Source organism: Mustela putorius, unplaced genomic scaffold (assembly GCF_011764305.1).
Source record: "Mustela putorius furo isolate JIRA1106 unplaced genomic scaffold, ASM1176430v1.1 tig00000174_pilon_pilon_pilon, whole genome shotgun sequence".
In the NCBI taxonomy this organism is placed as follows: domain Eukaryota; kingdom Metazoa; phylum Chordata; class Mammalia; order Carnivora; family Mustelidae; genus Mustela; species Mustela putorius.
In genome coordinates, this window is record NW_025421304.1 from 27,692,159 (window position 1) to 27,709,874 (window position 17,716).

General features: G+C 40.7%; 1 protein-coding gene across 2 annotated transcripts in view; it reads left to right on the forward strand.

Moving 5' to 3' along the window:
• TANGO6 (transport and golgi organization 6 homolog) overlaps positions 1-17,716 on the forward strand; it is a 191,304-nt gene that overhangs the window by 104,182 nt on the left and 69,406 nt on the right. For both annotated transcript variants that reach the window (XM_045076223.1, XM_045076224.1), the window contains exon 15: positions 9,045-9,185. In XM_045076223.1, the coding sequence (XP_044932158.1) occupies positions 9,045-9,185 (141 nt within the window). The remainder of the gene's footprint in view (positions 1-9,044; positions 9,186-17,716) is intronic.

Sequence of the window (17,716 nt, forward strand, 5' to 3'; positions counted from 1 at the left end):
ACGTGGGTGACTCAGTGGGTTAAGCCGCTGCCTTCGGCTCAGGTCACGATCTCAGAGTCCTGGGATCAAGTCCCACATCGGGCTCTCTGCTCAGCAGGGAGCCTGCTTCCCTCTTTCTCTTTCTCTTTCTGCCTACCTCTCTGCCTACTTGTGATCTCTCTCTGTCAAATAAATAAATAAAAATCTCTTTAAAAAAATAAAAATAAATTTTTAAAAATTAAAAATTAAAAAAAAAAGAGAGAGAGAGATAAACCCTAGGTATGGTTCTCCCAGATCTTTAGCTGTTAACTGTGACAGTTTATTAGTCTAACCCTGTTTTTTCTTCAGGCCTGCATAACACTCACTCATATTGAATCTTTATAAATTTGTTGGGGCTTGTCCACACTTAGCACAGCTTTGGAGCTGTAGAGAAACTTAACGTCAAATTGGCATCTAGACACATTGCCATTTACTGTAATTACAAAGACAGACCAGCCATCCAGTTGAATTCCCCACACTTCCTTGATTTAATAACCAACTTCCCCAGTTTGTGCAACTTCCTGGATTTTTGGAGCTGAAATTATTGTTGGCTTTCATCATAATGAAAGGTCTCAAGTGTAACAACTGAAGTACCCTGCTAAGGAAGGATATTTTCCCTCTCTTCAGGTTTTAGCCTTTCGTATCTTTGTGTCATCAAGCTGCAAGAGAGGACAGGTACAGATCGGTGATGATTTTTTTTGTAATCAAAGGAAAAGTCTCCTGTGCCTGACCTCTTCTCTTACGCATCACTGTTCTTGCACTGTGCTTCCTCTGTACGTTAATATGCTTTTTATCTTCTTTCTAGTTTTTAAAATAAACTTGCTTTCATTAATTACTTTGAACATAGTTTGTAATGAGTCAAAAAGCTTATCTCCTGCCCAGCTTCTTCCCCCTCACTGTTCCAGTCCCCAAAGATAACCATTCCTTTCCCACCCCTTTTGAATAGTTTCTTCTAGTGATTACCTTCCCATTTATTAATAGAATGTTCACATGTATTTCTTTTTTTTTTCCTTTAAAGATTTTATTTTTTTATTTTTTTTAAAGATTTTATTTTTTATTTGACAGAGAGATCACAAGTAGGCAGAGAGGCAGGCAGAGAGAGAGAGAGGAGGAAGCAGGCTCCCCGCTGAGCAGAGAGCCCGACGCGGGACTTGATCCCAGGACCCTGAGTTCATGACCTGAGCCGAAGGCAGCGGCTTAACCCACTGAGCCACCCAGGCGCCCCTAAAGATTTTATTTTTAAGTAATCTCTACACCAACACGGGGCTCGAACCTACAACCCTGAGATCCAGAGTCACAAGCTCCTCTGATTGAGCCAGCCAAGCATCCCATATTTCTCTTGATTTAAAAAAACTTTGGGCATTATCTACTCATTTTCTGTATGTTGGATGAGGATTTTAACACATGCACACATATACGTAGACATGCACACCCGTGGCCTTCCCCTCCTGCCATTTCCGCGTCGATTTTGGGCTACCTCATTAGGCTGTATTTACTGTTGACTATTTGGGTATTACTCATTGCTGAGCCTAGTGTTCAGTCTTCCTTATCCTTTTGTTTAGTTTTCTATGTAATTATTGCTCACTTCTTCCAAATGATTTAACAGCCATATTGAATATGTGTCATTATGTTGTCCCGTCTTCGTTCTCTTAACGCAGACTCAGCCTTTGACACCTGTCCTGTTCTCTTTATTCTTGTCTTTGGGTTTATACCCTTTTTACTCCTCAGTTGTTACTTTCGTAGTTCAAGAGGAATAAAATAGAAACATTTGTGGTCATTCTACAACACTTGATTGCAAATTCTTTTTACATTCTCGGCTCTAAAAGAGGATGGTCTATTTTAAAAGACCACGTCCTTTATCACAGACTGTTTTCAACTTACATTTTTAGAATTTATATTTGGTAGATAATACATCACATGGTTCAAAGTTCAAAAGGTACAAAAAGATACAGAAGAAAAACTTTCTTCTCTCATATCTTTCCCCATTTCCCTCCCCAGAAACAACCAAAACCATGAGTTTCTTGTGTATCCTTCCAGAAATATTTTATGAGTATGTTTTTCCCTTTTGTACAGAAATAGTTGAATTCTGTACACATAGTTTGTGACTTTGCGTTCTACCTAACAGTAGATCTTATAATGTATTCCATAACAGTTCTTAAAAAGCTTTTTGATGGGCGCCTGGGTGGCTCAGTGGGTTAAAGCCTCTGCCTTCTGCTCAGGTCATGATCTCAGGATCCTTGGATCGAGCATCGGGCTCTCTGCTCAGCAGGGAGCCTGCTTCCTCCTCCCCCTCTGCCTGCCTCTCTGCCTACTTGTGATCTGTCTCTCTCTCTCTCTGTCAAATAAATAATAAATAAAATCTTTAAAAAAAAAAAAGCTTTTTTTTGGGACGCCTGGGTGGCTCAGTTGGTTAAGCAGCTGCCTTCGGCTCAGGTCATGATCCCAGCGTCCTGGGATCGAGTCCCACATTGGGCTCCTTGCTCCACGGGGAGTCTGCTTCTCCCTCTGACTCTGCCTTCCACTCTGTCTGCCTGTGCTCGCTCTCCTTCTGAAAAATAAATAAATAAAATCTTTAAAAAAAAAAAGTTTAAAAAAAAAAGCTTTTTAAATTTTTTTATGGATACATTCTATCCCATTATTTGACTGACTACAACTTAATCAGTCCTCTATTGATAAATATTTAATTTGTTTCCAGTCTTTTCTTTACCGGTAGTACTACAGTGATGATTTTGTACGTAAATAATTTTCTGTTTGTGCTAGCATAGCTGCTAGGACAAATTCCTAGAGTTTCTGGCTTAACATAGAACTTAGAATTTTAGCATAATATATTTTCTTAAACATGTTAGGTTTTGTGAAATGTGAAGTACTTGACCTTTCTCCCCATTCAGATAAAAAATCCTTTGCTTTGCTGTCTGTCCACCCTCACCCTACAGGGGCAACCAAAATAGATTTGATACAAAAGGAAGGTGATACTTTTGTTTGTAACACTGGATTTCCCTTTATATTTAAGATGAGCTATATTATTTTCTCCTTTTTTCTTCTATTCTAGAAACCCAAATGGATAGATATGAAAAAGCTTTGATATTTTTTTTGATATTTTTTTAAATAATAACTTTTTGGGATATATTTCACATACCATCCAATTCACTCATTTAAAGTGTACAATTCAGTGGTTTTAGTATGTTCACAGAGTGTGTACCCATTACCACAATCAATTTTGGAAGGTTTTTATTGCTCCAGAAAGAAACTCCACATCCATTAGCAGTCACTTCCTATTTCCTCTTACTTCCTGTAGCCCTAAGTAACCACTAAATCTACTTTCTGTCTATTCTGATTTGCCTATTCTGGGCATTTCATGTAAATGGAATCACAATATGTGGAGTTTTGTGTTTCTTACAGTTTTGTCAGCAGAAATACCTGAGAAGTTTGAGGGAGTAGGTGGTTTTCCAGGTTGATGTGAGTATTTTGGGAGATAGGTTGTTACGTGTCCAGGAGAACATGGCAGGTTAGTTTTAAAGTGGAGATTGGCTTAGCACGTTCTTGGGATAGAGCCAGTCAGCAAAGACTTAAACTAGCAAAGAGTTAAACTATCTTTCCTGCAATGTAAGACCGTTGTGTAAGGTAAGACAACACCTAGGCTCCTTTTACTGACGAAGGTCTGCAGAATCACTGAACACCTTTTTGGGAATCATCTGGAAGTCAACACTGTTGGGATTAGAATACATTTCCAGCTTTGTGAAGAAAGTCTTTTGGGGAGACAAATGATGGTTTTACAGAGTTGTCAGGCTCTATTTTGATGCATAATGTGCTTTTATTAATATTTTTTTCACCTGAGTTAATTTGCCTATATCCTATGCTTTGCCTGAAAATCCAGATCAGAATGTTTTCATGAACCTTGGCCGTTTTAGGTTCACCTTTACTTTCTGTGCAACTTATCTGTTATGCCACATCTTGAAATACGTAGTCATTTTCCTGTGATCAGAGCTGGAACAGGTATTTCTCACACAGTCATTTGGTTCTTTTTGCCAAAGGGATTGATGTGTCATGTTTCCTTGAAGCCTGTGCTGACCCAGAAATTACCGCACTTTTAAATTACAAAGGAATTATCAAGGGCGAGAGACCAAGGGTCATGTGAGGGTTATGGCCATGCTTCCTCATTGTCAAAATTCATTTTCAAATATGAAGCAAAAACAGCCGCACAAAATTTCATCTCTTTAATTGTTACACAGTCTTAACCATCGTATGTGATTCTCTTTGCTGCTTTGGCGTAAGAGTAAGGCAGGAGCTGCCCTTGTCCTCTAGGGATTTATAAACTCCTAGGTAGCAGCTGTGTCCTAGAAGGTAAAACTCAAAACAGTGAGCGGGCCATTTGGCAGCAGTTTGGGGAAAAGGCCATCAAGAAGATAAACAATTGCTAACATGGGACTGTGGGAAGCAAGGAAACTGGGCTTTGCTATTGGCAACCTTTTAATGCAGGAGTGGAAGAATTTAAAACTCCCTAGTGGAATTAAAAGTTTGGCATTATAGTACGTAAGTGAGTAAAAATTTCAAAAAAAATTTTTAATCTGAAGAAGAATGTGTTAGGATTCCTTTGGATGAAAAAAAAATCAAACTGGCATATACATAAAAGGATTTTGTTTTGATTCATGTATGCAGAGAGTTTAGTGGGTGGAAATACAGTTGGATCCAGAGGTTCAAAGCATGACATCAGGTCTCTTCCTTATTTCCTTCCCTTTTTTGGCTTGACCTTCTTCTGTGTTGACTTTATTTTTGGGTGGGTTTTCTCCCCATAGCGGTCACAGGCAGCTCCAGGCTAATAATTTCAACAGGGAAGTGGGGAAAAAGCTTTTTTTCTTTTTCCCAGTAGTTCCAATGTGAGCTCCAGAATTGAGTCTCATTGCCCAGTCCTGAGCCCATCATTGCGTGGGCATGGGATGGAATGTCCTAACTGGCCAGCCTGGGATATGAATTTACACGTGGAGGGGGAGAAAGCTGGTAGTTAGCTCCACTCACACCACAGAGACTAAGGATAGGAAAGAGATAGTTCCCAAAGGACCACCAGATTTTGCTAGCAGAAGACAGAGTAGATGCTGTGTGCAACCAAAATGTATGTCTGTTACAGCAAGGAAATCAAGAGCTCATTTGGTTTTGATGTATGTAGCAGGATATGCTGTGAGAAGTAAATAACTATTTTCTGCTAAAGATTAATGAGAGAAAATAGGCATAAATGACAGTAGGAGGGACTTAGAATTAAATGTTTTTCAGAAAAGCTAGATATAGATCAAAGTTTTATAAACCAAATCCCATGTTCCCACCAATCTCCATTATAAAATCACAGCTATATTCCGAAAAGCAAACAAATCTGCCAGATTTCTGACTTGGGAACTTCTGATGAAAAGTAGATTCTGATTGCCATAGATCTCTGATATACACCAGGCCTTGCAGTTGTCAGTGATACGATGGCTGCCAGAACGCCAGTTACCAACTACTGATTCACTTTTGCTTTGCGCTTTTTGGAAGATTTGGAAGCTATTTCCTTTCTCTCCCTTAGTAAACAATTTATTTATCTTTCTGTTAGCCACAGACATTCTCCCCATGGCAAAATATCTTTAACTCCACCTTGGACCTCCAAGAACTTCCCCATCATTTTGCATAATGGAGCTAACTACAAGTGCACAGTCACATTGTGCCAACAGGGTAACTGTCTAATTCAGGTTCTGCCATAGTCTGAAACTTCCTTAAGAGCAGAGCTTCTGCTTGTACAAAATTGGAGGCCACATAAAGGAAGATGTGGCTTAGGACCACATGCAGGGACTTTCCAGGCTTTTTGGAAGCAATGAAAAGATAGGGGTGGGGAAGGTAAAAAAGAAGCAGACAGGTGCAGCCCTCACCAGGTGTACTGCCTTTGTGCCTGTCTGAGTCATAATACAATGGAATCACAACCTATCACATAGAAAATAGGGGTGCCTGGGTGGCTCAGTTGGTTAAACATCTGACTCTTCTTATCAGCACAGATCATGATCCCGGGGTTCTGAGATCCAGGCCAGCGTCCATCTGGCTGTGCGCTCAGCAGGGAGTCTGCTTCAGGATTCTCTCTCTCCCTCTGCCCCTCTTCTCTCTCTCTTACTCTCTCTCTCAAATAAATAAATAAATTTTTTTAAAAATAAAGATTTTATTTATTTGACAGACAGAGATCAAAAGTAGGCAGAGAGAAAGAGGAGGAAGCAGGTTCCCTGCCAAGCAGAGAGTCCGATGCAGGGCTCGATCCCGGGACTCTGGGATCATGACCTGAGCTGAAAGTAGAGGCTTTAACCCACTGAGCCACCCAGGCGCCCCATCAAATAAATAAATAAATAAATAAATAAATCTTTAAAAAAAAAAAAAGGATATAGTATGAATAGTATGTAGACTTTGCCTGCATGAGTGTCAAGTTAAAAGAAAAGGTGAGAGAAAGGTATCAACACCATTAATTAATGAAAATCACATTTTGGGGTGCCTCGGTGGCTCAGTGGGTTAAGTCTCTGCCTTCGGCTCAGGTCCTGATCTCAAAGTCCTGGGATCGAACCCTGCATTGGGCTCTCTACTTGGCAGGGAGCCTGCTTCCCCCACCTACCCGCCTGCCTCTCTGCCTGCTTGTGATCTCTCTCTCTCTCTCTGTCAAATAAATAAATATAATCTTAAAAAAAAAATAAAATGGGAGATTGGTAAACTCAGATGAAAAATGATTGAGGATTTTTTTTAAATTTAATTTTATTTTTTCAGAGTTCCAAGATTCATTGTTTATGCACCACACCAGTGCTTCGTGCAATCCGTGCCCTCCTTAATGCCTACCACCAGGCTCGCCCATCCCCTCACGCCTCCTCTCTTAAGCATTTCTATTACTCCTTCCCTGTCTTCTCTTGCTTAATTCCTGAGATTTATATCAGGACTGTATCTTCGAGCCTTTTATGACTTCATTGAACAAGTACATACTGAGTAGAACAGTAGGTACTGAGCACCTGCTATGTGCTGGCACTCTTCTAGACATTGAGGCTACAGCAGAGAACAACAAAAAACAATCCATAACTTTGTAAAGTTTACATTCTAAGGAGGAGAGCAGTCAGTAAAGAAACACATACTGTTAGATACCGTGCCAGGTAATAATAGGTGCTGAGAAGAAAAGGAAAGCAGGGTGAAGGGGATTTTAAAGATCGGTCGGGGAAGGAGGCTGCTGTGTTCTATGTTCTGTGTGATAAGTGTGATACTTGAACAGAGACATGATGGGGTTCGGGGAGCAAGCTGTAAGCCTGCCTGGAGGAGGAGGAGCCTAGGCAGAGGGGATGCCAGGGAAGACCATGGGCCCAAAGCAGCTTGGTCTACTCCAAGAACAGTGAGGAGATCAGAATCGCTGAGGACGGTGAGCAAGGGAGAAGATATGGTCAAAGCTGAGGTCAGAGAGTGAGCAAAGGCAGGTGGCGGTGTGGGGTTGCTCATATTCAGGGTGGAAGGGAAACCACTGAGGGCTTTGCACAGAAGAGTGTTGGGGCCTGACTTGTTTTAACCAGGTGGTTCCAGCTGCAGTGAGGGTATCGGGTAAAACACAGAGCCTCCTGGGGAAGAGAAGAAAAGCAGCAGGCCGCAAATAATGGACCAGAGTAGTTGAGGTAGAGGTGGTAAAAGGAAGCATTTCCCCCTGCATATATTTTGAAACCCTTGTTTGTTTTTCCTCCCCTTGTCTGTTTTTCTTTTCTTCTTGATATTCTTTAGAAGTGTGTAATGTGTTCCACCCAAGTAACAGAACTTGTATTAGCATAGTTTGGAGACCAGGATCTTGATTTCTGATTCTATCTTAGGTCCTATCTCCCCTCCTCTCTCTACCCCTGTGAAGTTTGCTCAGTACGGGGCGGGGCTCGGACCATGACCTAACTCGGAGATGCTAACTTGATGGCAGAAGGGGTCGACAGGTACAGCCGGCCCCACTTACCTGCCGTTCTGCTTTCCACAGCCCACAGTCTCAGTTACCTGAGGTCACCTGTGGTCTGGAAGCAGAGAAGCCTCCTCCTGACTGACTGACCACCAGAAGGTCGGTTGTAACCTAACACTCTGTCACAATGCCTCCGTCATCCGCCTCACTTCATCTCATCGTGGAGGCATTTTATGATCTCACGTCAGCACAAGAAGGGTGTGTAGAGTACAATAAGGTATTTTGAGAGTGAGAAAGATCCCATTCACAAATAGGTGTTCTATTTTCGTTATTGTTGTTAATCTCTTACTGAGTCTCATTTATAAATTGAACTTGGTCATAGGTAGGTATGTAGGGAAAGAAATGAAGAATATAGAGTGTTTGGAGCTATCTACAGTTTCAGGCATCCACTGGGAGTCTTGGAACGTATTCCCTGCAGATAAGGCGGGGGTCTACTACTGTCCTTGGAATATGGACTCAAGAGCAGGACCTTCCCCGTTTCTGATCAGGGAACTCAGCCGTAAGCATGGGTCTCCACCGATCATGCCCAGAATCCTCTGAAGATATTTCCTTGTGGAAATTACTCTCCTCGTTGACAGTTGTACGGAGAGTGCTCATATTGGAACAGAGAACTGCCGCAGAGACAGGAAGTGCTACCGTGCTTCAGCTGCTATGTTGGCAGGGATGATGGTAGTCAGAGAACCTTGGAGTCTCAGACTTGGAGGGCTCCCTAGAGGGTATTTAATCCAGTTTTCTCCTGCTGCTGTGTGAATTCCTGCCACAATATGTAATCATCTAGCCTCTGCTTTTAGACTCTAGGATCCATAAATCACAGAATCAGTGTTGGAAATGATCTTAGAGCTCATATAGGACTGAGACCAGAAAGATCCAGTAGTCTGAACTCCCAGACCGATGTTCTTCACACTCACTATGTTGTCATTCCAAATAAAGGGCAGCCCTTCCTGGTAGAATTGCAGGGATGGGTTTAAGTATCTCCGCGTTCATCTCATCAGAGGCTGTCTGGGTTTATATGCCTTCCAACTTCAAATCATAATGAATCCTTTCTTTTTATTTTTAATCCCAGGGGTTGCCTTGCTCTCAGATGCATACCCTGAGAAAATCTTGCTTGGCCTGTTGGCTCAGTATGACAGTGATAAAGACAAGCACACAGCGGAGACCAGAATGAAAGTTGGGGAAGTCCTGATGCGAATTGTCAGAGCTTTAGGTGAGTTTTCCATCATCTGGAAAAGGGAGGGGGCAGTGTGGCTTTCAAACCCAACTCTGTGTACCTTGGAGGTTTCTTATGCTCGCTTGGTGAGGATAGTTTCAGGGATGAGAAGAACTACTTCCTGTTCAGGGATTTAGCAAATGTCCACATGCCTTTCAAGGGATTGGCAGCTGTAGTGCCCATCTTCCTACCACTGCTTGGTCTCCTCTCCTGAGCTATGCTGGGACCTGACTTTCATTGGAGCTGGAATGAGAAGTTTCACACTTGCTGAGCAGCAGTGAGCATAAAAAGAAGAGGAACGTCAGACAGGGAAGAAATAGTGCTAACTCTTGTTGAATGGCTACTGTGTGCTAGGCTGTCTGCATATAAAATCCATCTAATATTCCCAACAGATCGTGTCGAGAGGCTGTTGTTAGACCCATTTTATAGATGAGAAAATTGTGTGCAGAGGCCTTCAGCAGTTTGTCCAAGACTCATTCAGCTGCTAACTAAAGTGGTGCCAAGATTCGAACCCTCCAACTCAAAGGAAGTCGCTCCAGACAACATAGACTGAGAGTAGTAAGAGTATGAGCTCTTGAGTCACTGCCTGGGTTCAAATCCCAAATGGCTGCTATTGGCCATGTGACCATAGGAACATTTCTTAATCTCTTGGTGCCTCAGTGTCGTAGGATAGAGTGTGAAGATATTAATAGCACTTCCCTCAGATGGCTTTTTGTAAGGATTAAATAAGGTAATATTTAGAATAGTATTGGGTGTACTGTATAGGCTTAGTAAATTTTTATTTTTTGCTAAGAAGAAAGATTGCTCTCTTATATTTTAATTTTTTTAAAGATTTTGAGAGAGTATGAGCACACAAGCAGGGGGAGGGGCAGAGGAAGATGGAGAAGCAGACACCCCGCTGAGCGGGGAGCCCAATGCATTGGAGGCTTGGTCCCAGTAACTTTACATGTCCCTATAATTAGCCCGATTTCCAAAACAGTCTTCTGGCATTTCAAAGCGAACTCCATCAATTCTCAAAGTTCTAATGTTTCTGTAGCCTACATTTCCAACCAGCCAGCCATAAGACATTGCCTTAACTGTAACTGCTAATTTCTTTTTTTTTTAATTACTTTTTTTAATTTTTAAAAATTTTAAAAATTTTTTATTTTTTATAAATATATAGTGTATTTTTAGCCCCAGAGGTACAGGTCTGTGAATCGCCAGGTTTACACACTTCACAGCACTCACCATAGCCCATACATACCCTCTGCAATGTCCATAACCCCACCACCCTCTCCCGACTCCCTTCCCCCCAGCAACCCTCAGTTTGTTTTGTGAGATTAAGAGTCTCTTAAGGTTTGTCTCCCTCCTGATCCCATCTTGTTTCATTTATTCTTTTAACTGCTAATTTCTTTCTTTGTTTATATTTTTTTTTTAAAGACCCCATCCATTTATTTGACAGAGAGAGAGAGATCCCAAGTAGGCAGAGAGGCAGGCAGAGAGAGGGGAGGAAGCAGGCTCCCTGCGAAGCAGAGAGCCCGATGTGGGGCTCGATCCCAGGACCCTGGGAGCATGACCTGAGCCAAAGGCAGAGGCTTTAACCCACTGAGCCACCCAGGCACCCCTTAACTGCTAATTTCTAATTCACATTACCCATGTGTCCAAGTGCATAGGTGAGGTGGTGTGTTGAAATCCCTTAAGTGCAAATTAAAGGCCACTTTTACAAAACAGCCAGTATACTTAGTTTACTAGTGATGTGGAAATCCTTGCGAATAGCCATTCTGTAAGACTTCCCTAAAAAGTACCCTAGTTTCTTTGGGCCAAGCTTTGCTCTCTTCCCACCTCCAGCTCTTCTTGGCAACAGCAGGGAATTCCAAGGAACAAGGCCCACAGTTGGGAGCCTGGCACAGGATCCTGCTGCTTTCTCTTGGCCTCATGTCTGGTTCCCTCACCGTGCCTACTTGTCTTCTTACCACTAGACCGTGGAGAAAAGCAGGAGCTTTTCTTCTTTCCATTTTTAAAAACCAAGCAATCACATAGAGCAAAGAATTTATACAGTACACTCATGTCAATATAGAAAACTTCTAGTAACCCATAAAATTTCCTTTTGTCCTTTCCTAGTCTATACCTGCCCCAGAGGTAAGCACTATTCTGACTTTTTACCACCATCAGTTTCTTTAGATTGTTCTTGAACCTCATTTTAATGGAATTAAATCTCCATATTTATGGTATGCTAAGGGATCTAGACACTTGGGTAAATTCAGTTCAAATCTGGAGAGTAAGAATACTTCCTAGGCATGGTGTATACTGTATTTTCTGTTGTGTCACAGTAGGAGGCATATAATGTCTGCTTATCTCACTTTACTGATGTTGAGATTGATTAGTGGTGTTTCCAGTCAGGTATATCTGTTACAAACTTCCCCATCAACCCTCCTCCTGTGGCTTTAAGTAGCCATTGATAATTATAGCCTAAATCAATTATTTCTTAGGGGTTATATTTTTTTACACATTAAGAAACAGGTACAGAGAGGGTTACTAATTTGCCTAATGTCACACAGCTAATTAATGGTGGATCCAGAATTTGAATCCAGACAGTCTGACTCCAGACCCAGTCTCTTACTGAAAACACCGTTACATCCTGAACATTCTCCCATGTCATTAAGCATCTTTTTCCTGTCATTAACATGGTCGTTTTCCACATCCTCTATAATTTTTAATGATTGCATGATATATCATTTGAATGTACCATAATTTTTTCAGCTGACCAACTTACAGGTTGTTCCAAGTTTTTGCTATTATGAATTACATTAAGGTGAATATTCTTGTAGCTAAACTTTGTGCAGATTCATGATCATTTCCAAGGAAGAATTTCTTTAATATTTATTATTATTATTTTTTAAAGATTTTATTTATTTATTTGACAGAGAGAGATCACAAGTAGACAGAGAGGCAGGCAGAGAGAGAGAGGGAAGCAGGCTCCCTGCTGAACCGAGAGCCCGATGCGGGACTCCATCCTAGAACCCTAAGATCATGACCTGAGCCGAAGGCAGCAGCTTAATCCACTGAACCACCCAGGCACCCTCCAAGGAAGAATTTCTAAGAGAAGAACTTGTTAAAAGCATGTACTTATTTATTTATTTATTAAGATTTTATTTTATTTTTTTAAAAAATTGATTGATTGATTGATTGATTGATTGATTTGACAGAGAGTCAGTGAGAGAGGGAACTCGAACAGGGGGAGTAGAAGAGGGAGAAGCAGGCCCTATAGAGCAAGGAACCCAACATGGGGCTTGATCCCAGAGCCCTGTGGTCATAACCTGAGCTAAAGGCAGGCACTTAATGACTGAGCCACCCAGGCTCCCCTAAAGAGTTTAATAGAGAGGGAGAGAGAGAAAGCAAGCATGAGTGAGGGCAGAAGGGGAAGGAGAAGCAGACTCCCTGCTGAACAGGGAGCTCACTCGGATGCAAGGCTTGATGTCAGGACACTGGGATCACGACCTGAGCCGACGGCAGATGCTCAACTGACTGAGCCTCCCGGGTATCCCAAAAGCATGTGTATACTTTTAAAGATATTTATTGCTGGGGCATCTGGGTGTCTCAGTGGGGTAAAGCCTCTGCCTTCAGCTCAGGTCATGATCCCAGGGTTCTGGGATCGAGCCCCACATTGGGCTCTCTGCTTGGCGGGGAGCCTGCTTCCTCCTCTCTCTCTGCCTGCCTCTCTGCCTGCTTGTGATCTTTGTCTGTCAAATAAATAAATAAAATCTTTTTAAAAAAAGATATTTATTGCTAAGTTGTCTTTCAGGGAGATCATGCCCATTTATTTATTTGTTTGTTTGTTTATTTACTTGTTTAAAATTTTAATTTGAGTATAGTTGACATACATTGTTACATGAGCTTCAAGCATACAACATAGTGATTTGACAAGTTTATGCATTATACTGTGCTCACCACACGTGTAACTACCATCTGCCACCGTATAACACTATTACAATATCATTGACTATATTCCTTATGCTGTGCCTTTTGTTCTTGTGATTTCCTCATTCCGTAACTGGAAGCCTATACCCCCCACTCTCCCTCCTCCATTTTGCCCATCCCCCTGAGATTGTGCCAGTCTCAATTTCAGTGTTTGAGAATATTTGTCTGTACCCTCATCAGTACTATATATGCTATGTATTTGTTAATCAAACACATGTATATCAAGAAATGCTGTCTTGTTTTGATTTCCATTAATTCAGTTGATAAGGTTAAATGTTTTCTGTGTATTTATTGGCTAAATTGTGTGTTTGTGAATTATCTGGTTCTGTTCTTTTTTTTTTTTTAAGATTTTATTTATTTATTTGATAGAGTTAGAGAAAGAGCACATGTAGAGGGAATGAGAGAAGCAGGTTCCCCATTGAGCAAGGAGTCCAGTATAGGTCTCCATCCTAGGATTCTAGGATCACGACCCGAGCCAAAGGCAGATGCTTAACCAGCTGAGCCACCTAGACACCCCTCTCCATTTTTCTACTGGGGTATTGATTTTGTTATTTGAATTTTTTTTTTTTAAGATTTTATTTATTTGTGAGAGAGGGAAATAGCGAGAGAGGGAACACAAACCACAGGGGAGCTGGAGAGGGAAAAGCAGGCTCCCCACCGACCAGGGAGCCTGATGTGGGGCTTGATCCCAGGACCCTGGGATCATGACCTGAGCTAAAGGCAGACGCTTAACGATTGAGCCACCCAGGCGCCCCTGTTTTTTGATTTATAAAAGCTATATTTATTTAAAAATCAAGAACCACTGAAATTTATGTTGTGACTATTTGCTTTGGATTGTTTTCATTTTAGTTTTGTTCAAATTTTCTGTTTCATTTTGTTTTTGAAACACAAACTTTTTATTTTGATATAAACAAATCTTTTCCTGTATGGATTCTCTTTCATGTGTAAGGCTTTCTCAAATGAAGATTATATAAATATTAATCTATATATTTTAATTTCGGCTTTTCAATGTAGGAAATATTGTGGAAAGATTTTAGTTTAGTTTCTTTCATTTAAGGAACTATTTGGTTTTTTATTGTATTTCCAGAAATTTAATCTTAACACATTGCTAAATTACCAGTCACTCCAAATGTTTTTCCATGTATTTACTCCTCTATGGCCCAACATTGGTGTTGACAATAACCTGGGGACCATTACATGTCAATGTACTTTTTAAAACTTCTTTTCAAAATATGACATTGAATTACTGTGTGCAAGATAATGAATTGGTAATTGAGACATTACTTGAAAAGTAGAATTTAAGTGAAGGGAATTGGATACATATGTGAGGGTATTTCCTTCTGAGACTGTCCTGAGCATTATCCCGGATCTGATGCAGACGACATGGCTTTCTCACATATGCCAGATGCAATATCTGCTTTCTCTTCAGCAGGGGCTGAACAACATTACCCCATTCTTCTTTGTTCTTTAGCTTAGCGATTTTCAAATAGGGGAGTAGGGGAAGACTTTTGCCCCCTAGGAGACATTGGCAGTGTCTTGAGACCTTTTTAATTATTACAACCAGGGGCCTGGGGATGTTACTGGCATTTAATAACTATAAGCCAGGGATGCTCAGCATCCTACTGTGTGCAGGACAGGCCCCCTGCAATGGAGAATGATCTGGCCCAGAATGTCAGTAGAGCCCATTGTTGATACACCCAGTTGTAGGGCTCACATGGACCATTCTGTTTCTGCTTTATAACATTATCCATTGTTAATTAGATCGAGGACTGCCACTTATAATTACGCAGGTTGTTTACAGCCCTAAAAATTCCAAAAGGCATTATTGTAGGAGTGGTGTACCCTGGAGCTGTACAGTACTCAACCTACGCAGCCATCCCGGTGGCCTGAACTAGATTCTAGTGTCTTCTCACGTTTTTAGGTTGCCATCTCATAGGAGAGAGTTGAAAGTTATTCATTTCCTTCTAATGTATTTATGCATCCTTTTGGATATGGGAACTTCTGCACATAGCTAATCTTATCTATATTATGCCAATCTTATGAGCATAAGTTTTAGTGATCCCTTTTCTGATGTCTGCTGAATTTGGAAGTTGTCCTTCTTAAAGTCTGTGGCCAGCCACCGTTGAGGTTATTAATATATGCCTCCTCCTTTTCTTGCCTTCCTTTGACATTTAATGGACCATAACATGAACTCAAGTATATTTTTAAATTACCCCTTATGTTTAAGGAAGATGTTATATACTTTACCAATATTTATTTCATTATTCTAAGGAAAAAGAGAAAGAAAAATAGATGAAATTGCCTTTTATTCCAAAGTTGGATCAGAGGTCCTTGACGGAAAAACAATTTCCACCTCTTCCCATAGTAATAGCCAAAGATTCTCTGAATTCTAACTTAATTTCCTACTTTTTTCAAGTTCTAAATCATATAAATTCCTGGGTTATTTGGCAGCTCTTCCTCATGCTCAAAATTGTGTGTGTGTGTGTGTGTGTGTGTGTGTTTATCTTGAACATAATTTTTTTTCTTAATCTCGAGGATAGGAGTATCAATGTAGTTCAGTTCAGAAACTTTTTAAAAGATATTTTATTTATTTATTTATTTGGGAGAAAGAGAGAGAGAGAACAATCAGAATTGGTGGGGAGAGGCAGAAGAAGAGGGAGAAGCAGGGGCTCCAGCCCAGAACCATGGCATCATGACCTGAGCCTAAGGCAGCCATTCAACTGACTGAGCCACCCAGGCGCCCCTCAGAAACATTTTTTGATTAGCTTCTGAATGGCATGTTCCTTACCTGGGGCTAGAAATAGGGATGTGAAAAAGCCACAGTCTTCTTCCTGCAAGGAGCTTATAGTTTAGAAGCTATCTAAACTATCTCATACACAGATATCTATAAGGTGACCTGCTGGTGAAGGGGATTGTGGGAGCACAGGGGAAATGGTCTTTGTCCTTTCTCTTCTCAAGATCCTGCAGTTGAGTGTGGCAGTGTGCTACAGGGCTATATCAGTTCCTCATCCTTCTCCCAGCACAGCAGGTCAGTTTTTGAGAAATAGCTTTCGTCTGATAGTTTTCAGAGATTTTCAATTCTTGGCATAGGTCTGAATTGAACTAAAAAGATAGGTTGGACAGTGAATAATTGGATAGTCTGGGAGTTGAGCACTTACAGATTTCGGCAGCAGTAAACAATAGTCAAGGATTAGAGTTTTCATATTCTAAAAAGAGAAATTTTCAGCAAAATTCAGAGGATCAGATGAAATGTTTCTTGCCAAATCTGCCTAGATTAGCACCAGTATAGTTCAGTTTAACAAATATTTTTATTGAGTGAATTGGAAATACTAATCTGGCCAGATTTGAAGGTTGAAGCCCAGACTGAATAATTTTTTTTTTCTCATCTTCCTCCTCTTTTTCTTCCTCATGTCATTTTTTTTTTTTTTTTTTTTTTGGAGAGGTAACTTTAAAATCTATTTATAGACCTTTCTCCTCCTAATTGTTTCAGTAACACATGGTCATTTTGGACAGTTTGGAAAATATTAAAAAGTATTAAAAAAAGTAGGTGATCACTGGCAGTTTCACTGTTCAGAAGTAATCACTCTTTGTTTACATTTTGATGTTTCCTTCTCATTTCTTTTTCTTTCTCATAATTGCAATTATACCATCTGTATACTGCTTTCTTTCATTTAACATTACTTATAATAAGCACTTTTCCATGTCATTAAGTAGTTTTTGAAAATATAAGATTTATTGGTTGTTTTATTAATTATCTTTTAGAAAGATTATTGTTTAATTAGGTTGTTTCCAGTTCAGTTCCTTACTTTATGAGGAACTTTATGAGGATTATGAGGTTCGCTATTGATTATTCTTATACATAAGTTCGTTTGGTAAATCATTAAGTCTTTCCTTAGGATTCATTCCTACAAGGGAAATTACCAGGTCCAAGTACACGCATGCACTTAAGGCTCTAGATATTCAGTGCCAAATTGCCCTCCAGAAATGTGTACTCTTGTCAGTAGTGAATGAGACTGCTAAGGTCTCACAGAGAAAACTTTTTCTGTGGCTTCAGAGCAGACTTCTAACCTTGACCAGCCATCTCCAAAATGTGTACCTTTGCTCCCAGAATGAATGGAAGAACGTGTCAGAGAATGTTGGTCCGTGGGTGGATGGAAGGAAGAAGATGGGACAGGGAGGGGGCAGGAGGGGAGGCGGGAGAGCGGAGGGAAGGAATGACTGATGGAGGGGAGGGTGGATGCGTGACTCAGTGTGAACCCACCGCTGCTCCAAAAGAGCACCTCAGATCTGCCAGTGTCATCATGATACACAAAGAACAGTACTCAATTATTTTTAGAGGCAAAGCGTAGTCTTCTAATCAGCAAGCTCAGACAAGTTCCAGTTTAGGTCAGAAACTTGTAAAAAACGAGAGCGAAAATAGAAAGCCATATTCACGTTGCTCCATCTGAAGAAGAGTTTACCTTCAGTGAACTCTGTAGGGAAGATCAAGAATTAGTATTTGGAATGAAGAATCAGGAGAGAGAACTAAAGCTATTGTGTGTTGGGTTTTGTTTTTTTTTTAAGATTTTATT